The sequence below is a fragment of the Arvicola amphibius genome, chromosome 3 (genome assembly GCF_903992535.2).
Source record: "Arvicola amphibius chromosome 3, mArvAmp1.2, whole genome shotgun sequence".
NCBI lineage: Eukaryota > Metazoa > Chordata > Mammalia > Rodentia > Cricetidae > Arvicola > Arvicola amphibius.
In genome coordinates this window covers 179,679,036-179,706,683 of record NC_052049.1, presented here as the reverse complement: position 1 = coordinate 179,706,683, position 27,648 = coordinate 179,679,036, and the positions used below count along the sequence as shown (strand labels likewise).

The 27,648-nt window shown below is 46.7% G+C and overlaps 1 protein-coding gene across 1 annotated transcript in view; it reads left to right on the top strand.

Annotated features, from left to right (window-relative positions):
• Positions 1–5,707: 5,707 nt before the first annotated feature.
• The window catches only part of Fbxl2 (F-box and leucine rich repeat protein 2), a 42,501-nt gene continuing 20,560 nt past the window's right edge, over positions 5,708–27,648 (top strand). The window contains exons 1-5 of the mRNA XM_038323497.1: positions 5,708–5,736; positions 14,544–14,605; positions 25,597–25,651; positions 25,804–25,878; positions 27,347–27,441. Coding sequence (XP_038179425.1) covers positions 5,734–5,736; positions 14,544–14,605; positions 25,597–25,651; positions 25,804–25,878; positions 27,347–27,441 — 290 coding nt within the window. The 5' untranslated portion in view covers positions 5,708–5,733. The remainder of the gene's footprint in view (positions 5,737–14,543; positions 14,606–25,596; positions 25,652–25,803; positions 25,879–27,346; positions 27,442–27,648) is intronic.

Sequence of the window (27,648 nt, the reverse complement as noted above, 5' to 3'; positions counted from 1 at the left end):
AGATCCTCCTGTCTCTGCCTCCCGAGTGCTGTGATTAAAGGCGTGCGCCACCACTGCCCAGCCTAGGCCTTCATTTTCTTTTTTTAATGAAACTATCCCTTCAGATCAGGAAGGACCAGGATAAACATCCACAAAGACCACATACTGTACAACCATCAGGGCCTTCAACTGTGTGTGTTAAGATGTAAATAGTGAGCCAGGCACAGTGGGAAGCTGAGGTGGAAGACATTCCATGAGTTCAAGGCCAGCCTGGATTACACAGCCAGACCCTGTCTAAGGCAGAGAAGGAAGCAGAGGCTGGTCACTGGCCTTTAGCAGGTTTGAGGGGTCTTGGGAAATAAAGTAAGCTAGCGTGGCGGTGTTAATGAAGTTCTGTGCCAGAGGCCTGACTCCGGGAGGCCCCAACAAATCAGGTCCCTACACTCACCCCAGCAAACCAAACAGAGAAGGTAGCATCTTTAGCAGTATCCTCAGCAGGCTGCAAAGATCTTGTTCAAGATTCTATAGTTGAGGAGGCAAAAGCCATACATAGTTAGAGAGTGTTTATATCAGGGGTCAGTGGGTCTCATCTCAGGGTCAGGTGTTCCTGCCTAGGGAAGGTCTCCACGCCCTTATGAGATGGTTGTTCCTGAAGTCCGAGATACAGGTAGGGAGTACAAGCACAGGTAGAGGAGACGATGCCAAATGCAGGCAGTTGGCCACGCTTTTATACTGTGTTAACTTTCCAGTCCCTGTCTAGAGACATTTGCAGCTCAGTCAGGGGAATTCTTTCCTTTAGCACAGCAGCCACCAAGTCTTTGTCACAGGGTGTGGAAACAGCAGTTGCAAACAGTTAGTGGGATGTACCCATCCCCCAACCTGTAGGGGCTTATTGACGGTAATGGTTAATACTGGCTGTCCATTTGGCAGCACCAAGAGTCACCTAGGAGTCAAGCCTCTGGGCATGTCTGTGAGGGGTTTCTGCATTAGGTCTCTCCAAGTGGGAAGTTGGTTGTTTTTACTCTTTGCTCTTTGGGGAGCCTGCCACCCAGCTCCCAAATAAACACACGTGCAGTCTTTTTTTTTTTTTTTTTTTTTTTTTGTTTTTTTTTTTTGTTTTTTTTTTGTTTTTTTTTGTTTTTTCGAGACAGGGTTTCTCTGTGGCTTTGGAGCCTGTCCTGGAACTAGCTCTTGTAGACCAGGCTGGTCTCGAACTCACAGAGATTCGCCTGCCTCTGCCTCCCGAGTGCTGGGATTAAAGGCGTGCGCCACCACCGCCCGGCTCACGTGCAGTCTTATTATTACTTATGAATGCCTGGCCTTTGGTTGACTTGTTTATAGTCAGTGTTTCTGAAATTATCCCATCTATCTTTTGCCTCTGGACTTTAATTTTCTCTCTTCTGTATACCTTTCTTCTTACTCTGTGGCTTGCTGTGTAGCTGGGTGGCTGGCCCCTGATGGTCTCCTCCTATTTATTCCCTCTGCCCGCCAGCCCCACCTATCCTTTCTCCTACCTACCTATTGGCCGTTCAGCTCTTTATTAGATCAATCAGGTGTTTTAGACAAAGTAACACAGCTTCCCTGAGTTAAACAGATGCAATGTAAAGAATGCAACACATCTTTGCATTGTTAAACAAGTGTTCTACAGCACGGACAAATGTAAGACATCTTCAAATAATATTCCACAACAAAAGGTCATCTTAAATTTAAGTGACCTGTAAGCTGGGGTCCCTGCCTGAATAAAAAGAGAAAGCAAGGTGAGTACCAGCCTGCCCCAGTGCTTCCTGAGAATGCTATGTGACACAGTGTGATGAGCTACCTCAGGTTTCTGCCACATGCCTTTCTGTCATAACAAGTGGTAACCTTAAGCTTTGAGCTCAAAGAAACCTTTCCTTCCCAAAGTTGCTTTCATTGGGGTATTTCATCACAGCCAGATGTGAGAAACTGACCACAAACCATTAGAAAAACTTGCTATTTTGTTTTGTCCTAAATGCCAGAGAAACCACTGGAACCCTACTATCCTGTACAACATGGGAGCGGAAGACAGGAGATACAATGTGTTAGTCTGATCGTGCTGCTGTAACAAAATGCCACAGCTGTGTCTTTTGTAAGAAGTAGAAATTTGTATCTTATGGTTCTGGAAGTTCCAGTCCTATTAGGGCTGAGTCACTCATTCCCAGAATGGACTAATTCATGAGTCTCTGCATGGGCTGTTTCCCATTGCAAAATGAAGCCCCGTTAGGCCGTTGTCTTTTCATGCAGGTAAATGGATTAAGTCTGAACATGAGTTTTTGACACAGTTGTTCAAACTATAGCACAAAGAGACAAATTTAGGTAAGGGTGTTGGTAAGAAAATAAGTCTGAGAAAGTAGATTTTCAAGATACAGATAATATACATATATATCTATGTATAATATACACACATACTATATCTATATCTACAGTTGTATCTAGAGTGGGTATATGTGTGCCTGTTTGTGTAGTAACATGTGAGTGTATTTGCACATGCATGTGGAGGCAAGAGGACATCCTTGGGTGTTCCTTAGGCACTGTTCACCTTGTTTTCGAAACAGGGTCTCACATGGTGACTTACCAAGTAGCCAGCAAGCTCTGGAGACCTTTTGTCTCTGTTTTCACATCGCTGGGATTACAGACACAGGCCACGATGACCGACTTTTTTGTCTCTTAAACATGTGACATAGGGATCAAACTCACGTTTTCACGCTTGTGCAGCAAGCGCTTGACTGCTCGAGCAATCTCTCCAGCCCTTGAGGACGTGATTTTGTTGTTGTTTTGTCTTTTGAGACAGTGTTTCTCTTTGTAGCCCTAGCTGTTCTGGAACTCTCTGTAGACAGGCTGACCTCGAACTCAAAGAAATCCACCTGTCTGTGTCTCCCGACTGCTGGGATTAAAGGCATGAACTACCAGGCCACATGTTTTTTAAGGTAGACTGGAGAATGTTTGTTAATGGATGGGAAGTGAGGTCAAAGGAAAAAGAAACTTCAAGGACAATTTTTTTCAGAACAATCAGGGGACAGTAGGAATGTATGATGGGATTGGGAAGATGGGAAACATTGGTTAGAACTGAAAAGATGGCTTAAGAGCACTGGCTACTCTCCCAGAGGACCCGGGTTCAATTCCCAGAATCCATATGGCAGCTCACAACTGTCTGCAACTCCAGTTCCAGGGAATCTGACACCTTCATACCAAGTTAAATAAATATGTTTTTTTAAAAAAAAAAAAAACAAAAAAAACAAAAAACCTTGGGCCCTGTAAATTTGGGGACTCTGTCAGACATTCCAGGGAAGATGTCAGGTTCATTGTTGATTTTTGTTTTGAGATGGAGTCTCATGAAGTCCAGACTGGCTTCAGACTTACTCCACAGCAACAGGGATGACCTTGCACTTCTGACCCTTCAGTCTAGTGTGCATGAGTACCATAAAAAGTTTATGCAGCATTGTGGGTCGAAACCAGGTTTCCTACGTGTTGGGCAAGCACTCTACCAGCTGAGCCACAACCCCAGACCAAATGTTTCTTCCCCATCAGGTTCATGGGTGGCATCGGGGAATATCTACACTTTATTCAACCACATTAAAGGGCTGGAGAGATGGCTCAGCCATTAAAGGCTAGGCTCACAATCAACCACATTAAAAAAACATCATACAGATTGCTGTCTCATTTACTGACTTAGAAGCTATGCATATTAAACACCATCAGTAATGGACCCGCAAAGATTACACACATTAATGTGTTTGCGTGTTGGAGATGGGAGGTGCCTCTCTATATTGCTCAGTCTTCCTTTGAACTCTGGACTCAAGGGGATCCTCCTGCCTCAGTCTCCCAAGTATTTCTTACTCCATCCACCTTATAGTCACTGCATACCAGTTTAAGGAGAGTCTTTTCTTTTTTTTTCTGAGACAGGGTTTCTCTGTTTAATAGCTTCTGGCTGTCCTAGAACACACTCCGCAGACCAGGCTGGCCTCAAACTCATAGAGTTCTGCCTGCCTCTGCCTTCTGAGTGCTGGTATTAGAGGGGTACACCACCACTGTCTGGCAAGTAGTCATCTTTAATAGAAAAAAGTAGTTTATAGAACAAATGCATGCTTCACTATGTATTTGAGTGGAAGCATGCAAGCCAACAGATTAGAATACCAGTTGAAGAGCCCAAGAATAAGAATATAAAAATGTAGATTCCAGAAATAAGAATGTAGAAATAAAGAAATGTAAAGTTGTAAGCCTAGGAGAATGAGAACAGACCGTCAGCTGCTTTCTCAGCAGCTTAAAGATTAACTATTAACAGTGGGCTACTTTGCTTTACAGCTCATAGTTCTGTCTGAAAAGCTAAAGCGGCCCTCTGCAAACTGAGGGTCAGCTTTTAGAAAACCCCCTGGCCACTTATAACCAGCAACTGATGTGAGCCTCTGAGCTAACTTTTAAATGACGGGATGTACCTGACGTATTGGTTGTGGATTTTCCCATACCCTTTCCTGCTACACAAAACTAGCATTGGGAAATATCATCAGAAAGTGCCAGAAAAAGACAATGGGCAAAATGCATACACTAGTTTAACTAAAAAAAAAAAACCAAAAAACCCTGTTAATGGAAATTGTAAAAAAAAAAAAAAAAAAGCAATTTGTATCTGAGTTTTACCTTGGGATTGTAAAAATTCTTTTGTTCATGCCTAATGCTTGCTTCTTGCTATAAAAAGGGGAGTTAGGAAACAGCCCATTGCCACAGCCTTACAAGTCCATCCCTGGCTGTGGTCTCAGCTGATAAGCTTTTTGTGCCCCATGGAGAATTTTTTTAATTTTTAATTTTTTTTCTGGAATAAAGTTTGCTTCTGGTCTAATAGCCTTTGGTGGTCTGTCTTCCATCTTTGCCGACCCTCGTGGACCCAACACCAATCATGACAGTTTTCAGGTATTGGAATTACTGTGGTCTTAGTCACTGGTCTTTGTTGTTGTTGTTGTTTTGTTTGTTTGGGGAAACAGGGTTCCTCTGTGTAGCTTTGGAATCTGTCCTGGCACTAACTCTGTAGATCAAGCTGGCCTCGAACTCACAGAGATCCGCCTGTCTCTGCCTCCCGAGAGCTGGGATTAAAGGCGTGCCCGCCACCACCGCCCAGCTTCCTTGATCGTTTAAACCGGCCTCTTGGGTAATTGGAGTTTGTTTTTCCAAGACAAGGTCTCTTGTACCTCAGGCTGAGCTCGAACTCTCTGTGGCTGAGGATGACCTTGGATTTCTGGCCCTCCAGCCCCCACCTCCCCGGTGCTGGGAGAACAGGAGTACACCCCCAGGCTGGGTTTATGTGGCGCTGGGGGTGGAAGCCAGGGCTTCATGCACTCGTGGCAAGCAGTCTATCAACTAAGTCGCATCCCCAGTTCCAACAATTTGGGTTTTTTGTTGTAGTTTGTTTTTTTTTTTTTTTATTTTCAATAAAGAGAATCCACAAAGGTATCCTGCTCCGGACAGTGCATGGCTGGGTCACCTGTCGGTTGGGAGGGCGTCAAGGTGATGCCGTGATGATGGGACCGACCAGGTGTGGAGCCCCAAGACACCCAGGCCCCGCCTCAAAGCTGCGTGGGGCCACAAGAAGTGGGCGGGCCGTCGCGCCTACAGATCACGTGGCGGACGCGGGCCAATGGCCGCCTCCGAGCCCACCTTGAGGCCGGGGCGGGGCGCCGGGCTGGCGTCACCAGGACAACGGGCGTCGCCGGCGCCGTGTGACTCCGGGCTGTGGGCGCGCTCGCGGCCATGGTGAGTGTGGGGCCCGCGCCCGCGGGGCGGCGGAGATGCTGGGCGCCTAGGGGAGGGCGCGGAGAAGAGCCACGGCCTGCTGGGCGGGGTGGGGCAGGGCCGGGCCGGGTCGGGGCGGGTGAGGCCGGGCAGGGCAGGGCAGGGCAGGGCAAGGCTCTCCGGACTGGTCCTGAAGATGGTAAGCCCAGGTCTCCCGGTCCTGGATGCCTGAGGCACCGGGACGCCGTCCTCTCTGATGCTCCGTGTCTGGGTCACACACCCGGGACCTCTACTCGCTTGGCCACCCCGACGCCGTGACGCTGCTCGGCCCGAGCGTGCCCGGGAAGCCACCAGAGGGTGTGGTTGCATAGATGCCCACAGCCACACTCTTCAGTCTGCGTACTTGAGGCTGCTTTTATGCAATGATGTCAATACCGTACCACACATTTGTTTCAAGTTCAGCGTCCTGTCGGGGCTCCTAGCACGAGGGGTTGGATGATTTAATGGGTGGCTTTGGAAGAGACCCTCTTACCCTCTTTTGTAAAACTGGAGGACATTGAACTGGACTTTTTTCCCCCTTCTGAGTGCTGCACCTTCCGTGAGGGATTGGATGAATCTGTCATTAGTACGTTGTAAACAACTTAAGCCGTTAGTTTTGCTCGATAAACTTGGAAGGCCGTGGGCATGTCACCTGGCCTCCATTAGCTTGTTTAAAGCCTTAATTGACTTGGCCTGTGTGCTGGTTCGAATGGGCAAGGTTCAGGTGTGGTTTCTTGAGAGGCCTCCAAAGATATAAAAGAAGTGGACTCCCTGGTTCGTGACGCACCCTGGGATTAGACTACTGTTTGAAGGTTAGCTAATAGGGACGTGCCTAATTTTAATAAATAGATATCTAAGGGGCTGGTGAGATGGCTCAGTGGGTAAAGGCACTTGTTGCCAATCCGGACAACCCGCGTTCCGTACCCCTGACCCACGTGGTGGGAGCAGAGAGCCCTATAAATTTTCCTCTGACCTCTATACAGGGCATGCCCTCCACATAAGTAATAAAATGTAAAAAAATTAAATGTTTACCATGAATAATTAGATGGATATTTGTTTGGAGTGTGTATATGTATATGCACACCCAAATGCATGTGTGTAGGTGCCGATGTGAAGTCCAGAGGTCAGTGACTGGATGTCTTCCTCCATCCCTGTCCACTTTTGACAGGGTCTCACTGATCTGGAGCTCTGGGGATCTTTTCTCTCCTACCCATGGGCTCCTCGTAGCTGAGGTGACAGACACCATAGACAAGCCGGTGGTGCTGCAGAGCATCGTCTGTCCCTCTGAGATGCTGTGGAGTAGGAAGTGAGGGGCTTTTCTTGTTTGGATGCGTTGGTTCTGAACTGTCTGGAGTGATTGGCATGTTGTTCCAGCCTTGGGGTAGGTCCTGAAGAACAGTGTGCAGGCCTCACACTCCGGGCTCTGCATTCTTCCCCGGGCAAAGCTGAAAGAGAAGGGATTAGCAGGCGTAGGCACGTGGATGTGTCCACACTTCCGCCTCGGACAGCTCTGAGAGTTTGTCCCGTCACCTCAGTTTGTGTTCAGGACTTGGCATCTGCTCTGTGGCTCACAGACCGGATGATTTACACGACGCCTTTTGCGGCTCAGGGAGAAGCAGCAGTGTTTTATAAAAGTTGGTTTCTTCTCTTTGCTCGCCATTCTTCACCGTCTTTTTTTCCCCTTTGGGCTTCTTCCTTCTCACCTCCTTTTCCTATTCTCCCTATTTTTCTTCTGTGGCTGCTGTGTAAGACTTCCGGTGGTGGTTTTAACATTAGCTGGTCTGGAATACACTGGATGTTGGAGTGTCTTCCCTTGGTGCCCGTTTTCTTGTTGTTTAATTCAGCTTATAAAATACATTTATCTTTTGAATTGTATGTCACATCATCATGTTTTTCCATTTTAATTCATTCTGCTGGCTGTTTCCTCGTATTCTGCACCCCACTTTCTGTTTTTGTTTGTGAGCAGGCCTTTTAGAGGTTTAGAAAACGAGAATTTGGGGAAACTTTAAACTCAAATATTTAATAGTAGTTTTTCCACTTTAAAGTTTCTTTTCTACCTTTTCTGACTTTCTGGGTATGCGCGTGCAGGTGAATGTGTGTGGAGGTCAGAGGTCAACCTTAAGTGTTGTTCATCAGGTGCCAGCTACCTTGGTTTTTTGTTGTTGTTGTTGGGTTTTTTTTTTTTTTTTTTGAGTTGGAGTCTCTCTCTGAATCCGAATTAGTCTAGACTGGCTGGCCAGTGAGCCCCAGAGATCACCTGTTTCTCCTGCTGGGACTGAAGCACATGCTACAGGACAGCCGGGGTTTTTTTGGTGGTGGTGGTTTTATGTGCATTCTGGGGATCAAACCCAGGTCCTCATTCCTATGTGACAAGCACTTTACCAAATGTGTGTGTGTATATGTATATATATACAGGCAAATTTTTTTATATAGCCCTGGCTGTTCTAGAACTTACTATGTAGGCTAGGCTTGCTTTGAATTTCTGGTGATTCTCCTGCCTCAGCCTCCTGGGTGCTGGGATTGCTGGTACCCATGTTCCTAACACAGCCTATGATAGAAAGATTTTAACTTCAAGGCCAACTTGGATAATTTAGAGAGATCTTATCTGTCTGAAAATGAAAGAGGCTCATTGGTAGAGCACTTGCCTGGCATGCACAAGACCAGCAGTCCCCATAGCACGAGGGGAGGTGCAGACTGAGACCCACAACCCACTGCGAGGGGAGGGGCAGCTTGAGACCCACAACCCACTTGTGAGGGGAGGGGCAGACTGAGACCCACAACCCACTTGTGAGGGGAGGGTCAGACTGAGACCCACAATCCACTGCGAGGGGAGGTGCAGATTATTTGGAACCCACAATCCACTGTGAGAGGAGGTGGTAATTGAGACAGAGACTCTTACACAATGAGACCTCTGTGCTCATTCACCATAAAAAGTAGGTTGTCTGGATTCCTGCTCCTGCTGTCAAGGTAGAGAATGATTTCAGTAACTTTCACACCTTTCTTCCATACAGCCTGAGTTCTAGGCCAATCACATTGAGTTCCCGCACCCCTCCACCGTCCCCATGAGATTGACTTTACTATATATACTTAGTAGAGCTAGATTAAGTGCCTTGCCTAGTCCCACAGTAGTTGATCAGTGGCCAAGTAAGGATTTAACGTCACTCAGTTGTTCTCCAAAGCCTATGACCTTAACCTTCACACCAAGGCCTTCAAACTAAAATAGGTGCCGCACTAAGATTAAGAATCTCAGAGGAGAGCTGGAGAGATGTCTCAGTGGTTAGGGGCACTGGCTGCTCTTCCAGAGGACCCAGGTTCTTTTCCCAGCACCCATGTGACTGCTCACAGGTGTCTGTAACTCTGGTCCTTGGGGGGTCTAACACCCTCTTCTGGTCTCTGCAGCTACTAGGCATACAAGCTGGCAAAACACCTATGTGCGTAGAATAAAAAAGCAAAAGAAAAAGAATTGCGAAGGACCTGGGTTTGGTTCCCAGGACCTATGTGGCAGCTCACAACTGCCTATTACTCCAGGTCCAGAGAATCTGTTGTCCTTTCTGGCCTCCTGGGGCACTGCACACATGTGGCATACATTCATACAAATGTATACACATACACACAAATAAAAGTAAATCTTAAAGAATTTCAGTGCTTAGGGACTGGAGAGATGGCTCAGTGGTTAGGAGCACTTGCCCTTGCGGAGGACCCGAGTTTGGTTCCCAGCACCCACATAGTGACCCACAGTCATCCTCTGACCTCTGCAGGCACCAGGCATGTGCGTGGTGCACATACGTACATGCAGAGTAAGTGCTCAGATAAAATAAGTCTAAAGATAAAAAGAATAATCTCAGTGTCTTATCATATGAACAGAGGAAGGCTGACCTCCACTCTTCTCTCTCTCTGACAAACTGTCTATTAATATTGTCTGATGACAGCTTGCAGGATTAGTTCTGGTTTTGTTTACGCATCTCTGTGTACTCCGTTTGCTTCTGGCTCTACGATGGCGTGTTGATGGCCTGTCTTCTGCAGGATATGTCTAGACAGTCATGGCCGCTGAAGGCTCCATAGTGCAGTATTCACAGCACCCCACCCTCCCCCACGCCCCCTTTCCTTCCACTGCCATTGTCCACCATGGATGGGGTGTCCTTTTTAGGGCTCGGCTTTCAGCAGTCTGTTTCTCAGCAGTCTGACCAGGTGTGAATCTGCAGTAATTGCCGCTCGCTGCAAGAATGCATCTCCAAAGCCGGCAGCAGCACTGATCTGCAGCACAAACAGGCGTGTTTGGAAGGGAGTCTGATGGGCACATCATCTCCCATAGAACAATTGTAGTGGATCTCTGCTAAGACCTGTGGTCACCTCAGCCACATGCTGGTTTTTTGTTGTTTTGAAATTTAGTGTACTTTGTGTCTGTGTATCTCTGTGTGGGTATGTGGGCATGAGCCTGGATGCCTTAGAAAGCCAGAAGAGGGCGCTGGGTCCCCTGGAGCTGCAGTTAACAGGCAGTTGTAAGTTTTAAGGTTTGTTGGGATGGGGGTCGTACTCTGTAGACCAGGCTGGCCTCAAATTCACAGAGATCCACCAGCCTCTGCCTCCCAAGTGCTGAGATTAAAGGCATGTGCCATCACTGGGCTGTTTTTGTGTATGTGTTTTGACACTGTCTCATGTATTGTAGGCTGGCCTTGAGCTTGCTGTGTAACTGAGAATAACCTTAATGTTCTGATGCCCACACCTTTACCTCCCAAATGCCAGGGTTGAGAGGCTGACCAGTTTACACTGGGCTTTGGTGAAAACCAGGGTGCAGACAAGTGCTCTGTCAGCTGAGGTGCACCCCTTGTTTGTTTTTGAGATGGGTTTTTCTATGATGCCTAGGCTGGTCTCAGAATCATGATTTAAGTGAATCCTTCTGCCTCATCCTCCCAAGTAGCTGGGACTACAGACATATAATATCACACCCGGCTTCTTTGCCAGTTCTTTTGTTGGACTGCTTTTTATGTGTGAGCGTGTCATGAGGTACACATGAGTGTGAGCATGCACGTTTTTGTGCATGTAGAGCCCAGAGCAGGGTGTTGAGTGATTGTCACTCTCTGCCTTATTGCCTTGAGACAGGGTCTCAACTGAAATTGAAGCTCACCATTCAGCCAGGCTAGCTGGACAGTGAAATCTTGGGGTCTGCCTGTCTCCAACACCACCTTCCCCAAAGCTGGGGTTACTGGCATGCTCATCCATGCTTGGTTTCTTACATTGGTGCTGGGGATTTGAACTAGGTCCTCATGCTTCCTGCACAAGTGGTGCACCCACCGAGCCTCTCCCCAGCACTAGCTTGCCTTTTTATTGTTGAGAAGTCTCTGATGTGTCCTGGGATCCCCTTCATGGTGTTTGCAAATTTTTATGAGTATTCATTGGTTTCTGTCTCTCTCTCTGTCCCCTCACCCCACCCCCGCGAGTGGGGCTTCAAATGTGTGGCAATCCTCCTGCCTCTGCCTCTGCCTTTGCCTTGGAAGCGCTGGTGCTACAGGAGGGCGCTCCGCCGTGCACAGCTCCTTTTGGTTTTCTGAATGGTGCCCATTGTATCAAGGAGGTATTCTCTTAATGAAGTTCACCTTACCTACATTTATTTTGGTTATCTGTGGTTTTGGTATCATAGTTTAAAACCATCACAGAGCCCACAGCACAAGGGCTGCAGTTGTTGATCCTGTGTTTACATCACGCGCCTCCACTTGGAGGTAAAGTCCAGCCCCATGGTTCTCATGAGGACCCCATCGTCCTGCACATTTCTTCAAAAGGCTTTTCCCCCATTTAAGTCAATGGCTCCTGACTGTAAGAGTTTGTATCTGAGCCCGTGTATGGTGGGCAGTGGTGGTGCACGCCTTTAATCCTACCCAACACTTGCGAGGCAGAGGCAGGCGGATCTCTGTGAGTTTGAGGCTAGCCTGGTCCACAAAAGCTAGTTCCGGGACAGGCTCAAAAGCTAAAAGGGAACTCTGTCTAGAAAACAAAACCAAACCAAAACAAAACAAAAGCCAAAAATCCCAAAATAGAGTTTGTTTCCGGGCCTTCAGTCCTATTTACTTTGTCCTTAATCATGCTTCCCAGCCTCCCAGACCCAAAATAATCACACAAAAGCTATATTAATTAAAACCTTCTTGGTCTATTAGCTCAGGCTTCTTATTTACTAACTCTTAAATCTTAAATTAACCCATTCCTATTATTTTGCATTTTACTATAAGGCTCATGGTTTCCCAGTAAGGTTTTGGGACGAGCATCTTACTCCTTCAGCAGCTACATGGCGTCTCCTCACCTCCACCTTCTTTTCTCCTCTATCTCTGCTTGGAATTCCTGCCTTGCTCTGTTCTGTGCTGCCATAGGCCCAAAGCAGCTTCTTTATTCATTAACCAGTAAAAGCACATATACAGAAGGACCTCCTTCTAGACTTCAGAGTTTCAGTTACTGTAGCTTTGTAGTTAAAAACTTACATTTTTAGGAGAGATGACTCATTAGTTAAGATTGCTCCTTTAGAGGACCTGAGTTCAGTTCCCAGCACCCATGCCCACTCACAACTCCTGTAACTCCAGTTCCAAATGGTCTGATGCCCTCTTCTGGCCTCTGTGGGTACTGCACACACAATTACATACCATGGCAGTGAAGAGGCACCATGGGCACAACAACTCTTAAAAAGGAAAACATTGAATTGGGGCTGATGGTTTAGAAGTTTAATCCATTGTCATTATGGTGGGAAGCATGGTGGCAGGCATTCCAGACACGGTTGCTGGAGAAGCAGCTGAGAGTTCTACATTTGGATTGGCAGGCAGCAGGAAGAGAGTAACACAGTGCCTGGCTTGGGCTTCTGAAGCTCCAAAGCCCACCCTCAGTGACATGTTTCCTTCAACAAGGCCACACCTCCAAATAGTGTCATTCCCTATAAGCCTGTGGGGGCCATTTTCATGCAAATCACCATACACAGAGAGATGTAAATTTGAATAAAGAGCTAAAAAATTCCAAAACATTAAAGCGTTTTAGTTACTTATGTGTGTGTGCACATGTGTGTCTGGGCTCAAGCGATCGCTCCACATCAAGCCCTGCAGCAGCTGAGATGTGTGTGTGCTCCTGTGCCTAGCCGTAGAGTGCATGTTGAGATCAGGGGGACCGAGCGCTCCGACTTTTCCAGGCCCATGTTAGCTACTTCGGGCCCCTTGTATTTTCACAAGCTTGAGCTCTAGAGCGGATGGCGGGAGCTGCAGGCCTGCGCAGCAGTTTGGGGCTGCTGGCCTGCGGTCACTATCATGAGTGTGGAGTCTGTCAGTTCATTTCGTATAAGCAATTTCTCTCAGCAATTCTGAAGTAATTTTCTTTCCTTTATCTTCCCTCCCCTATCTCATTTCTTTCTTCTTGTTTGGATGTTCTGAGGTAGGGCCTCATTTTATAGCCCCGGCTGATATCTTGTTTGTCCCAATCTTCCTGCCTCAGCCTCTAGAGTGCTGGATTGCAGGCATGACCACCACTCCCAGCACCCAGTAAAGCAAAATTTCTTTTCCCCTTTGTGTGTGTGCGCACACATACATATGGGTGTGTGGGTGTGATATATGTTATGTTAAAAGTAAAATGCTGCGGATTTCTGAGTGGCTGCAGCGGGCAGCCTGGCGTGGCTTGTCTCTTAAAGGGACGAGCAGACCATTGCAATATATACCTCTGTGGGTGTGGGTGTGATGTATGCCTCTGTGTATTTGTGTGTGTGTGTGTACGTTGGTGTGTGTGATGTATGCCTGTGCACACACAAGTAGAGGCCCATGGAGGATGTCAGCAACCTCCTCATCACATCCACCTTCATATTCCCTTGAGACAGGATTTTTCACTGAACTTGACGCTCACTGGTTCAGCTAGGCTGGCTGGCTAATGAGCTGGAATCCAGTATCAGCCAGTGCTGGCGTTATAGACTCTCACAACCATGCCTGATTTTTTCATGTGGGTTCTGGGATTCAAACTCTGACCTTCTGTTTGCACAACAAGCCATCTAACCCATTGAGCTATCTCTCCAAACCCAGAATGCAATTTCAGCAATGGAACTCATATATATATATATATTCATTTTAATGCCATTATAAATTTTAAAATTCATTTCCAAGTTGTCCATTTCTGATGTATAGAAATATATTTTCATGAAGCTGGAGAGATGGCTCAGCAGTTGAGAGCCCCGGCTGCTCTTACAGAGAACTGGAGTTCAGTTCCCAGTGCCCGCTTTGGGCAGACAGCACACAGCTGCCTGTAACTCCAGCTCCAGGAGATCCGACACCCTCTTCTGGCCTCCTAGAGCACTGCACTCAGATGTGCACACACATAACTAAAAATAACTCTTTAAAAGTTTTTATAAATGTGTGACCTTATGAACTCTTTGGTGAGTTATGGTATGCTTTGTGGGTTTCTGGAATTGTCTCTACACAGTCCCATGTCATTTATGTCTTCTGTTTCTCTTGCTGTGTTCTCACCGGAGCCTCCAGTACAATGCAGTACAGGAATGGCTGTGTTGCCATTTTAAAAAGATTTATTTTATTCATTTTAATTATGTATATGTGTTTGTCGGGGTTGGGGTGGTAGATGCACTTGTGTGCTGGTGCCGTGGAGGCTAGGGGTGTTGTGAGCCCCCTGACATGGGTGCTGGACATGGAACTCCAGTTGTGAAAGTTTTTGTTTTTCGGTAGGACAGTAAGTAGTGCTGCTGTGACCCAGTATAAAACCGTGATTTAGTTTTTTTCATATATTAGCTGAAGAACTGTTGTACAGTTTCTCTCTCTCTCTTGCAGGTTTTCTCAAACAATGATGATGGCCTTATCAACAAAAAGTTACCCAAGGAGCTGCTCTTAAGGTAAGTGCGTGCTCAAGAGCTCGGGTTTGGCTTGGACCTCCAGTTTCAAAACCACCTCTGTCTTGGTGTAGTCCTGAGCCAGGGAGGATCAGAGCCTGGCTGATGTTCTGGTGTTGTTTTATAGAATGCCGCTCAGCTTGTTCCTAAGGTTTACTTGGTCTACTCCAGAATGTATTAAGTATGAAATCATCTTATAATGTGATACATACTGTAGCAGTTGTCAGCAGGTGCCCATGTTGGATATGAATAGATAATTATAAATCAGTTAAATCAACTCAGAGAAAGGTTATTGCTATAGCTATGGGCTCTTGGGGTTGAAGTGTTTTTGGCATTTTCTAAGACATGAGACATTCAGCAGTTAGAAGAGATGTGTGGTTATGATGTCTTTACCCAACAGCCAGTGTGCTGCTTCCCCAGGTACTGAGGAGCAAAGGGACGTGTGTACCGTCGTCATTTTAGAGTCTGCAGGTGATACTGTTGGCCACTAGGCCCTTCAGCCTTTTGTTTTGATTCTTCAGTTATTGAATGTTACTTGTGGAGGCTGTCACGTCTTAATTCTTTACAAACAGTTGACTTATGTACATGTGACAGTCTTTGAGTGGCATTTTCCAAACCGTTGCCAATATTCCACAAAACAAGAAGCAGGTGCTAATCTAAGGATGGCCGTTTCTTTGGTACACCTGTCTTAGAGTCTGGAAGGCTGGTGTGCGTGACTATAGCCTGTAGGGGGCACTGTTGACAGAAAGTTCGTGAGATGGGGCACACGAGCCCACTCCCTGGCTATACTACTTTTTTTTTTTTTTTTGAAACAGGGTTTCTCTGTAGCTTTGGAGTCTGTCCTGGAACTAGCTCTGTAGACCAGGCTGGCCTCGAACTCAACAGAGATCCGCCTGCCTCTGCCTCCCGAGTGCTGGGATTAAAAGCGTGCGCCACCACTTCCCAGTTTGAGACTAATTCCTTATGAGTTACGTTTATTTGTTTGGGATAGAAGCATGCACATGTATGATTTGGTGCGCCTGTGGAGGTTAGAATCTCCTCCTATCACATGGGTCCAAGGATGAGACTCAGACCGTTAGCCTTGGCAGGTGCCTTCACTCACCTAGTCTTCGTGTCAGCCTTCTCTTCTGGAGTAAATGCTGCCGGGCCTCATCTCTCCTGCCAGACCATGTTAAACTTTTTCTCTTGAGTCAGTCTGGGTGAGAACTTAGCTTCTTGTGTAGTGAACCATTTTATGGGCCCCGGAGTGTTGTCTCTGGGGGGTTGTCTGACATTGATATCACAAGTGTTTACCACTTAGTTAATAAATACTAACCAAGGCAGAACTGCGTGAGAAGGGCGGTTTGTGTTTTATTCCAATAAGAGATATTTGGATAAGAGAATCATCTTTGACATTTTGACCTTTTTCAGTTCAAAACTGGTGACAGAGAAGGACTGGATGGCACAAGCTGAAAGGGGCTTCAGAAAACCCAGGAGCCATTGGATCCAGGGCGGACTGTTGTCAGTGAGCAACTGAAGGGGCTGTGGTCCAGGCAGTGCCTCTAACCTCAGCCCGAGGGCTCATGGAGCACAGGCCTCAGGCCGCTGTGTGAGCCCCAGCCAGCTCAGGCAGCCAGCATTAGTCATTCAGCCCTGGGCTGTGATTAAACTCCACCCTCCAAGTGCTGCTGGTGTTTGTGACTCAGGGCCACTGGCTTTCTTTTTTCCTTGTGCTAGGTTAGCTTTTATGCTCAGCCACGAAGTGGTTTCTATTCACCAATACAAGGGAATGAAAGTCAAAATAGGGGCTTCTGCCACTCTGTGCTCATGTGGTTTCTGAACCTGGCTTAGAAGTTAGTTCTTTTGGTTGTCTTTCTGTGGAACTGACAGCCTGTGGCACCCACGGCTGACCCAACTATGGGCCGAGTGTTACAGACATTCTGGAATTGTTTAGTCATTGCAATGACAGTCTTGGTTGAGAGATGAGAAAATCTTGAAGAATAAGTGTGTGGAAGACAGTGGGGAGTAGGGAGCCTGGAGCAGAAAGTAGAGCTTCTGAGGAGCCGGAGCCAGGTGCCAGGCCCAGGCCCAGCCAGGAGAAGACCACAGGACACAGGATTCATCTCCTTTTGGGCTCCACGGTCTTTTGTTTTGTTTTAAAAGATTTATTTTGTTTTCTTTTTAAATCATATGTATTTGTGCCTATGTGGGTGTGTGCATGTGAGTGCAGTGCCTGAAGTGTCCAGAAGAGGGCACTGGATCCAGGGAGCCGGAGTTGTGGTTGTGATCTGCCTGGTGTGGGATGCCGAGAACTGAGCTCGGGTCCTCTGCAAGAGCAGCGCCCCCTCTTACTCACTGAGCCAGCGCTCCAGTCCAGTCCAGTCTGCTGCCCCATCCCCTGAATCTTTTGAACGAAGAGTAACCCAGGAAGAATTGAGCTCTGGAAAAATATGATAAAGTGGGTTCTGAACATTTCTTAAGCAAACATTTGGTACTTTCAACTCTGCTGTCAGACCCGACTTCCTCTGTGCCCCTCATTTTTGGCAACATCCACTTAGTGCTAGCTTGTCTCTGCCAGTAAATAAATTAGGCCAGGCCTGGTGGTGCAGCCCTTTGATCCCAGCACTTGGGATTAAGAGGCACATGGATCTCTAAGTGCTAAGTCAGCTAGGGCTACACAATGAAACTTTGTTTTTTTAAAAAAGGAAGCCGGAGAGTGATGGCACAAACCTTTAATCCCAGCACTTGGGAGGCAGAGCCAGGCAGGTCTATGTGAGTTCAAGGTCAACCTGGTCGGGCAAGTGAGTTCCACAACAGCCAAGACTGATTCACAGAGAAACCCTGTTTAATGACCCAGAAGTAGGACTGTGGCGGTTATGCGGGATGGGGGGATGCTCAGGGTAAAGGGCTTCCTGTGCAAGCATGTAGACCTGAGCTTGAACATCTGGACATGGTGGTATACACCTGTACCCCAGTGCTGAGGAGCTGAGACAGGAGGATCCTGGGGCTTCACTGGCTGGCCAGCCTTGCTAAGATGGTGAGCTTTAAGTCCAGTGAGAGACCCTGTCTCAAAAAAAAAAAAAAAAAAAAAACAAGGTCGAGAGGATACTAAGGAAAGACCTCTCAATGTCAACCTTTGACCTCATGTGCCCATGTGAGTGTACATGCACACACAGGCGCGCACACAGAGGATAGCAATCCACAGTGTATTAGTTGTTGTGAACATGGAGGTTGTGGTCATTAGGTATAGCTTTCGAGTGGTGCACAAGGCTCATCTGTCAATCATTTTTAAAAATGAATTGCTGCTTGAGAGCAAATGTCCATCACATTTTCTTGAGCATTCAGGTCTCCACACTCCTGTTCTTATTTTGGAACTAGTCAGAGCAATTGAAATTTTATTTTTAAAAAATTTTAAATTTATTTATTTATTTTTGAGACAGGGCTTCTCTGTGTAGCTCTGGCTGTCCTAGAACTTACTGTGTAGACCAGGCTGACCCAGAACTCAGAGATCCGCCTGCCTCTGCCTCCCGAGTGCTGGGATTAAAGGTGTGTACACCACCACCTGGCAGCAATTGAAGTTTTAAATACTGCTGTAAGAAGTCTTACAGGTCAAAACTACCTCTAGACAACCATAGAGTTTTACAGGTTTGCTGAGTGTTAAGCTATTTCTGCAGCAGACTTTGCCTTCTTGGCGAGTGGCTTTCCTCTCAGCTCTCCTTTCTCAGCAGAACTCCGCAGGACCCGGCTCCGTAGGTGAATGCCACAAAGTCCCCGTCTCCTGGACCCTTATTATCATCTCAGTTCAGTGATGACTTTCTAGGTTTGCTCCTTTGACTTTGTGTTAGATCGTCCTATGATGGCGAAAGCGGCTGTACTAATCTTGTTGTATTCCTAGTCATCTTTAGTACATGGTAGGATCTCGCACATGCCAGACAGGCACCCTGACTAACCACTAAGCCATCATCATCTTTTTATCTCTTAATTCCACTTCTTAGTTTTTGTTTGGAGATGCTGTGTGCACACATGTGCATGCGTGTGTGTGGGGCTCACTTTGTAGCCAGCCTAGTCATGAACTCACAATCTTCCTGCCTCTGCCTCCTGAAAACCAGGATCCACTAGAAAAAAACAGTGTTTTCCCCTCATCTAGTGATTTTTATTGATAATTTTCAGAATACTTATTATTATTTCACATATTTCTTCCATGCATTTTGTTATTAAGTTTATACAACTTGACTTTTTCTTTTCTTACTGATGTGGGATTCCTCTCTGTATGCTGTGAATATCATTGGTCAATAAAGAAGCTGTGTTTGGCCTGTGATAGGGCAGCATAGAGCTAGGCAAGGAAAACTAAACTGAATGCTGGGAAAAAGAAGGCAGAGTCAGGAGATGCCATGGAGCCACCAGAGGAGAAAGATGCAAGCCGCCAGCTGGAACCTTGCCTTGCTGGTAGGTCACGAGCCTCATGGTAAAAATAAGAGAAATGGGTTAATGTAAGAGATAAGAATGAGTTAGAAATATGCATAAGCTAATAGGCCAAGCAGTGCTGTAATTAATACAGTTTCTGTGTGGTTATTTTGAGTCTGGGCAGCTGGAAACAAACAAGCTGGCTCCTACAACAAATTGGCGCTCCAACGTGTACTAGTTACATCCACATAAAACCTAAAAGCTTAAAAAGTAATTTTAGACACAAAAGAACAGAGTTAAGCATGGCTTCTTGGTAGCCGACATTTTGCTGGTGGTGTGCCCAGCTCCTCTAAGAGAGGTCTTTCTGATTCAGTGGTAGCAGGAAAAAAAAAAACTATGCTGTTTCAAAATGGCAGCATAAACCACTCTGGCTCTTTCAGAAGACTGAGCACTTGAATGACGTTTGTAGGCCCGGGTGCTTGTATGCCCACTCAGGACCAGGAGGAAAAGTAGCTGAGACCATGCCCATGGCTCAGCACTCCCCTCCTGGGCAGGCAGCAAAATCAGGTCTGCTAGGCATACATAGGCAGGAGAGTGTGGCAGATTCCCGCCGCCATACACAGAAATATTTCCAAGACGTGTAGTGTGCTACATGCCAGATTTAGCTTTTACTCAGATGAAAAAGGGTTTATATGCTGCATGGTACTCCCCAGAGTTGAGGTGGTGAGGAAGGCTCCCACTGGGCAGTCTCGGAGGCAGTACACATTTCCTCCATGTTGGACTTGGCTGAGCCAACAGGCAGAGCCTTGTTGGACCTAGCCATGCCTGCTTAGTCAGAAAATAATTACAGATACACAATAAAGACAGATTCACATAAAAAAAGACCTCGAAATGGATCACAGTGCTGGATAAATGTACGGAGGCTTGGGAGAGAGAAGAAAGAGTATAGTTATAAAAAGAAGTAAATGGTTTTTAAAAAATAAAACAAAGTCTTTAAGAGACAGACAGTCATAGATTAAAAGGAGTAAAGAAAACTAAGCCACACAAAGATGGAATATACACAGAGAGTCTGTATTATGTATATTATTGTGTTTTCTTTGAATTTTTTGACTGCAGAGAGACATTTGATTCTGGGGACCAGGCAGGACAGAAGCCTTTGCTAACAAATGGTGCCAACGTGGACAACAGAATCCACTTAAAACCTGAGTTTGGGAAGTAATTCTGGACACAAAAGAACAGAGTTAAGCATGGCTTCTCGGTAGCAGCATTTTCTTGGATGGGCTCTGTTTACTAGAGGCAAATACATCTCATTTAAGAGAGGTTTCCTGACTCAGCTTTAGCTGCAAAATCTTGCAGCTATTTTTTTTCCTTATTTTTTTTAAATGTCTATTTATTTATTTATTTATTTATTATGCATACAACATTCTGCCTCGATGTATGCCCGCACGCCAGAGGAGGGCGCCAGATCTCAGTACAGATGGTTGTGAGCCACCATGTGGTTGCTGGGAATTGAACTCAGGACCTCCGGAAGAACAGCCAGTGCTCTTAACCTCTGAGCCATCTCTCCAGCCCTCTTGCAGCTATTTTAAGAGGACCCGCCAGCAAACACTTAAATGGTGTTTATGAATAGCCGACAACATGCTTCTTGGTGGCTACATGGACTTTGAAACTCTATAGAGTTGTGGCAATAGACATGGCTCTGGCCAGTACCTCCGTCATGAGACTAGACTCTCAGAAAGCTAAGGAATGGGGGTGGATCCAGCTGTCAAAGCCACTGCTTTAATCCTAGCCATATTGCTTAGCAAATTAAAGACTCATGTGGTCAGACTTTTTCACCCCCAATACTCTAAACCCTATTCTGTCCAAGTTTCCTGCAGACTCAATGTAATGCCATCGACGTGAGTCTAGAAGGAGATGGGAACTCAGAAGGTCGAGAAGAACGAGGGATGAATGGCCTGATGAACAAGGGTCAGGAGTCTGCACGATGCAACTTCAAAACCTAGGGCAGGCCCAGCACTCGGGAGGCAGAGGCAGGCGGATCTCTGTGAGTTTGAGGCCAGCCTGGTGTACAGAGCGAGTCCCAGGACTGCTATACAGTGAAACCCTGTCTCAACCTTCTCCCCGGCCAAAACAACCTAGGGCAGAGCTCTGTAGCTAACACGGATCTAAGATGTGCACGGAGGCCACAGCAGGGTCACGTCTAAGAAGACCTGTGCTGGCCCCTGTGGCTGTGAGAAATCCTCTGACCGACACTTCCCCCTTAGGGGCCAGGCTCTCTGGTCCACAGACTGCTCTTTGTCCGCTGTGGGCAAGGGGCAAGCTTAGTGTGAGACGCTGGTCACATGGCAGCCACAGTCACTCAGAGAGCAGCGGGTGCCGCTCAGCTCCAGTGCTTGTTCTTTCTGTCCAGGACTTGGTTCCTGACAGTGGGCTTCCTGTCTCAATCAGTGAGGGTGTCCCACAGGCACACCTAGGGGCCGTCTCCGGTGACCCGGGCCACACTCGCAATCTCCACTTCCTCCTTTTGTGTGTGTATAGCTTTGCACTCTAGGGTTGCTCTCATGGGTGGAAGCTGGGAACCTCTTTAGAAAGAGTCCTCAAGGGTCATGACTAGTCAGTCCCTGCTTCAGCTAGCTCTTTCTCTTCTTTGTTTTTTTTTGGGGGGGGGGTTCTTTTGTTCTTCTCGTTTTTGTTAGTTTTCAAGACAGGGTTTCTCTGTGTAGCCCTGGTTGTCCTGGAATTTGCTCTGTAGACCAGCCTGGCCTCAAACTCAGACATTGGCCTGCCTCTGCCTCTCAAGTGCTGGGATTAAAGGTGTGTGCCACCAATACCCAGCTTCTTTGTTTTTTACTTTAAAAAATGTATTTACTCTCTCTCATTCTGTGTGTGTATGTGTGTGTGTGTATGAGAGAGAGAGAGAGAGAGAGAGAGAGAGAGAGAGAGAGAGAGAGAGAGAGAGAAGGTTGGAGCAAGCCGTGGCACCTGTGTGGTGGTTAGAGGACAACTTGGAGGTCAGCAAGCCTAGCGGCAGAAACCCTTACCTGCTGTGCCCTCTCCATGCCCCCGCCGTCTGTGTCTGTCACTAGTGCCCTAGGGTCTCTTTCACATCGATTTCGTTCATCAAACCATGAGTCAGGAATCAGCGTAGGCTGCAGATTGGCAGCTGGAAATAGCACCATGCCTATTTGTGGAAATGAGATGGCGCTCAGTTTAAAGACGTGTGTGGGGACATGATGGAAATGCTCCGGGATGCGCTTTTTCATTCAGAGTGATCAGCGCAAGATGTGTTCTAAGCCACTTGGCTCCTGTCTGTTCCAATCCACAAAGGTCTTGTTTCGCTTCTCCACACGGTGGCCAGTCAGGTCCCAAGAAAGAATTGCTGTGTCAGACCTTCCCAGGCAGTGCACATGAGGTCACGGGCCAACTGGACTACTTGGGTTCAGATTCCAGCTCCACCCTTTTCATCCCTACAGCTTGGTCAAGTAACCTGTCTCTGAAATGGACACTCCCCTGGTCCTCTCCTCACCCTGTGGCTGTGACAAGTGACGTAACCTGCAGCTTGCAGGTGGCACATGGTGCACAGCAGTCCTTTAGCCAGAAGTGTGTTGCCGTTACTGGGGGATGGTAGATTGTGCCATTGTCACATGGATTGTCATTGAGATATTAAAGGGGACCTTAACTAGTTCCCTTTCATCTCTATCATACACTTTTGCATTGGACCCCAGCATGATGTGTGCATGGGTAGTTTGTGGGGCCACTTGTGGGCTACCAAGATGGCTACTGGGCAGGAGGGCCTGTGGGGCGAACAAGATGAATTCCCTTAGAGGTTACATAGGTGTGCAGAGATCCTGGTGAAGGGTGTGGATTTATATGTAAGCACACATTTCAGCTGCTAGCACATTCTGTACTTAGATTGTTACTGTCAGTGCAGCCTTTGGTCTTCTGTCCCTTGTGTTCACAGCGCCTCTGTTGGAGAGCGTTATCTGTCGTCTCTAGTCCCATGGTAGTGTGCAGCAGTGTGGCACTCTAGGGCTCTGTCAATCACCCCTGAGCCCACAAAATTTTAAATCAACACTGTCTGTGACTTTGAAGACTTTTGGGGACTGTTACTGGTGTGCGTTTGCCATCTTATCCTGTCCCCTTGCTCACACGTGCATATCGTTGTCTTTTGCCCACACAGCATCGTGCCTGCCCTTAGCAGGTCCCCCCTCCTCGCAGTGTCTCTCCCCAGCACTGCAGTGCACACAATGCGCCCACTCTGCTGCCATCAGCACCTCCAGTGTCAGAGGAACCCCCCCAGGCCCTGCCACACCAATGACCATCTTCCTCTAAAACAGTTATTGTTATTGATACCGGAAAGGGAGGTGAGGACACAAGTCAAAGAATCCCATGCTAACTCCAAAAGATTCCAGTTATATTTCTTTATTATAAGGAGCAAACTCACAGAACAGGAATTGTAGTAAGAAGGATACTTGTTTGTTTCCCAGCTGCCCAGACTCCTGAAATAACCACACAGAAACTGTACTAGTTAAATCATTGCTTGGCCAATTACTTAAGCATATTACTAGCTAGCTCTTAGAATTAACCCATCTTCATTATTCTTTATTTTACCATGAGGCTTGTGGCCTGCCGGCAAGGTTTCAACATGTCTGTCTCTGGCAGAAGCTCCATGGCTTCTCCTGACTCCACCTCCTTTTCCTCAGCATCCAGTTTAGTTTTCCCCACCTAGCTCTACTCTACCCTATCACAGGCCTAAGACAGGTTCTTTATTAACCAGTGGTATCCACAGCATACAGAGGGGAATCCCACATCAAGGAACGAGAAGTCCAACATCAGGTGTGTAATGGGGGAACCAGAGAGAAAGTGAACCCTGGGCAGGCCGGCAGTTTTTCTCTGGATCCCCAAAAGGTCACACCCTAACCTGCTCCAGCCTCTCAAAAATTATTGGCTGAAGGAGGTTCCCCATCACCTCCCCATTTTGTCTAAATAAGAGAGTTTCAAACCCAATACAAAACTATATACACTAGGAACAGATATCAAGTATAAAATTAGGATTACAACCAGCATAAACAATATTAAGCAAGGAACATATACTAAAAGTTTTAATAAACATTCTATCCTAAGGAGTCTAAGTGTTGAATTGGAAATGGCTTGGCTAAATCATAAGAGGAAGGTAACTACAACTATTTAATCTTCAGCCCCATTGTAGGCCTGAGAAGGGAGATAATATTACTTGAGTAGACAGGAAATGTGACCAAGCAGCTCCAAAATGTGCAGTATATGACAGAGACAACTGGCTACCTGAGCAATCACCCAAAGTCTCATTTGCAATGTTGAAGCAACCAATTTTGACTAAGGCCTAGAGTAACTTGACAGACCATTTTCAGAAGCAGGAAAATTTTCAGAACCATATTACCCTGTCTTGGCAAGGTTTGGCAGTCCTTTTCCATGTGTCCTGCTTGTCCAGTCCAGACATCATGTTCTTTGTCAGTGGTCAAGGCATGCGCAGTTCCTTGCCCAAAGGCCAATTGTGCCAAGAAGAAAACAAACTCCCAGTGTAGTGTCTTCGGTGTTCAACATTCTCTAGGGAATAGATTGGTGCTGTCAGGAGCAATTGTGTCTCACATCAACAGAACCCTAAGTTATTTAAATGCCATGTTCTGCAGATCCTTGAAGTGGTTGAAGATTACCTGTCTATGCAGAATACAATCTTTATGTATCTAAAGAACCTAATTAATCTGACTATATGTATAACAAACATGAATGACTATCGACTTACAATACTAAATACCTGCATAACTTAAAGACTAAGACTTCATATCAGAATATTAAATAATCTGAGTCAGTGGAGCATGAGACTGTTAATCTCAGGGTCATGGGTTTGGGCCCCACGTTGGGTGCTAGATGTTATAGAAAGGGGGGTGAGGGCATGAGTCAAAGGATCCCAAGATAACTCCAACAGATTCCAATTATATTTCTTTATTATAAGGAGAAAACTCATGGAACAGGAACGAGAAGTCCCACATCAGGTGTGTAAAGCGAGAACCAGAGAGAGAGCGCGAGCCCTGGGCTGGCCAGCGGTTTTTCTCTGGGACCCAAAGGTCACACCATCACCTGGCCCAGCCTCTTAAAGGTTATTGGCTGAAGGAGGTTCCCCATGATGTTATAGACATCCCAGGCTTCCATCTGTCTGTCCTTTTGCTCCTCCTCCCTGTCTTTCGCTGTGGCTCTTGGGCTTTTGCCTGGGAAAAAGTGCTTAAAGATTGTGAGAACTCTTTGGCAGGTGAACAAAGGGGTTTCTCATCAGATCTTTTGAACTGTGTTATTTGAGTCTCCAGTATCTGAGCCAGGAGTTGGTGCTGCACATTAGGAACATTAGGAGGACAGGGAATTAGTTACTCTTGGGGAGAATTTAGAGGACGGATTAAAGCAGAATAGGAGCAGGCAGACACTGGGTGGGAAATTAGTGTGTGCTAGTGTGTTGCCATCTGAGAGTGTGAGCCAAGGGCACTTGAAAATTCTGTGTGTCCACGTGATGCCTTAGATTTTATCTTCCAAGTTCTAACTGTCCTAAGATGCTGACACCATCTCATCTTTTTCTCTCTCTCTAGAATTTTCTCCTTCTTGGACATAGTAACTCTTTGTCGATGTGCACAGATTTCCAAGGTAGAGTATTGTCTGGTTGCTAGTATCGATGAGAGGGCTGAGCTTGGGTCAAACACAACATTACAGGTAAATGTTTGGGAATCCAAAACATCATCTGTTCTCAGAGGATGTGTCCTTCTCACCCCACCTCCTCTCCTACCTCCATTTCCCAGGCGTGGAACATCTTAGCCCTGGATGGAAGCAACTGGCAGAGAATAGACCTTTTTAACTTCCAAACAGATGTAGAGGTAGGTTAGTTCACTTAAGTTATTTTGTATTTATTTATTGTGTGTGTGTGTGTGTGTGTGTGTGTGTGGACATGCATTTGCCAAGGGTAGAAGTGGAGGTCAGAGGACAACCTGCAGGAGTTGGTTCTCAGGTCTTCGGCTTGGTGACAGGCACCTTTACCTACTTAGACGTTACTCTGCTATCATTTGTGGTAATGGTTTTTGAGCAGGGTCTCTCCATATTTCAAACATCTCCAGCGAGTGGGCAGAACACTTCTCTCACTATTCACCTTGGAGCCCCTCATTCCTCCGCTTTGGTGTGTGAGTGGAGAAGGCAAGGACCAAGGGATCCACTTGTCCTCTGGAAAAGGAAGCCTAGTCCCTGTAGATAGCACCTAGCAGTAATTCCTGACCACCCACACTGTTCTGAGCATGCCCTGTGTGCTAATGCGTTGGTCCTCTCAATATCAGACTTCAGAGGGGCTGCAGAGAAACTCAGTGGTTAGGAGCACTTGCTGCACCTGCAAAGGATTGGGTTTGATTCCCAATACCACATGGTGGCTTACAACCATCTGTAACTCCAGTTCTAGGCAATCGGATGCCCTCTTGTGGCCGCTGAGGGTTCTTCCACCCACATTGTGCACAAATCGATAAAAAAATAATTAAAAAAAAAAAAACTGAAGAAACTGAGGAACAATAGGCTGAGTCTGAGTACTTACCTAGGGAAGTGGGCTCTGCACCTGGGGTTGACAGGAAAGGCGGAATGAAGTGTTCAGGTGTCAGGAGCTTAGGGGTCTTCCCTCCGTGCCCCTCTTTCTGAGTGTATGTGCTTCCCTGAGGTGAGGAATTTCCATGCCTTCGGAGACTGGACATGTGAGACCAGGAGACGGACGGGTCAGTGGGTAAAGGCGCTTGCTACCAAGCCTGACTACCTGAGATTAGTTCTGGGGCCCCACATAGTAGAAGGAGAGAACAAACTCTTGCAAATTGACCTCTGATCTCCACACATATGCCATGGTACTTTTACATGCATACATGTATAAATAAATAAAAATATAAAATAAAGCAATTGGACATTCAGCATCAATCTTTATAGTTATGAAAAATGCTCTCCCCCATAGCTGAGGAACTATTGGCAGCTGGACAAGTGATAGCTGTTGAGAGAGGGAGGAGCCAGTTTTCTTTAAGGATGTAACCCCTGTAAGTTCAAGGCCAGCCAGGGCTATATACTGAAACCCTGTCTGAAAAAAACAAAACACAAATCAAAAATATGGCCCCTGGTATCGTGGAGATGGTGCTGTCTAATCCTTGGAAAGGCGGTGAGGCTGTCAGAATCCTCACTGTGCTGGTGGGAGACAGGTGAGGACTGGCTCAGAGAGCATCGGGTGCGTCTCTAGCTGCATTTGGAAAACTTCATTTAGTTTAGCTTATTCTGTTATGAAATAAACAGCATGAAAAAGTGACCATCTCCCACCTTTCTCCATTTAAGGGCCGAGTTGTGGAAAACATCTCCAAGAGGTGCGGTGGCTTCCTCAGGAAACTCAGCTTGCGGGGTTGCATCGGCGTTGGGGACTCCTCCTTGAAGTGAGTGACAGCCACCGCAGCTGATGGGTGACATCAACAAAAGCAAAGCAAACATATTCTGTTCTTTTCTTCCACTAAGTCCTTTCTGTGGTAATTTGCATCATGAGAGCTATGGCTTTGGAGCCACTGAAACTCCACTGTCCTGAACGGAACAGCCTGGGGACATATGGCTTCAGCTGCCCAGTATGAGCTCGCTCTCCTGGATGC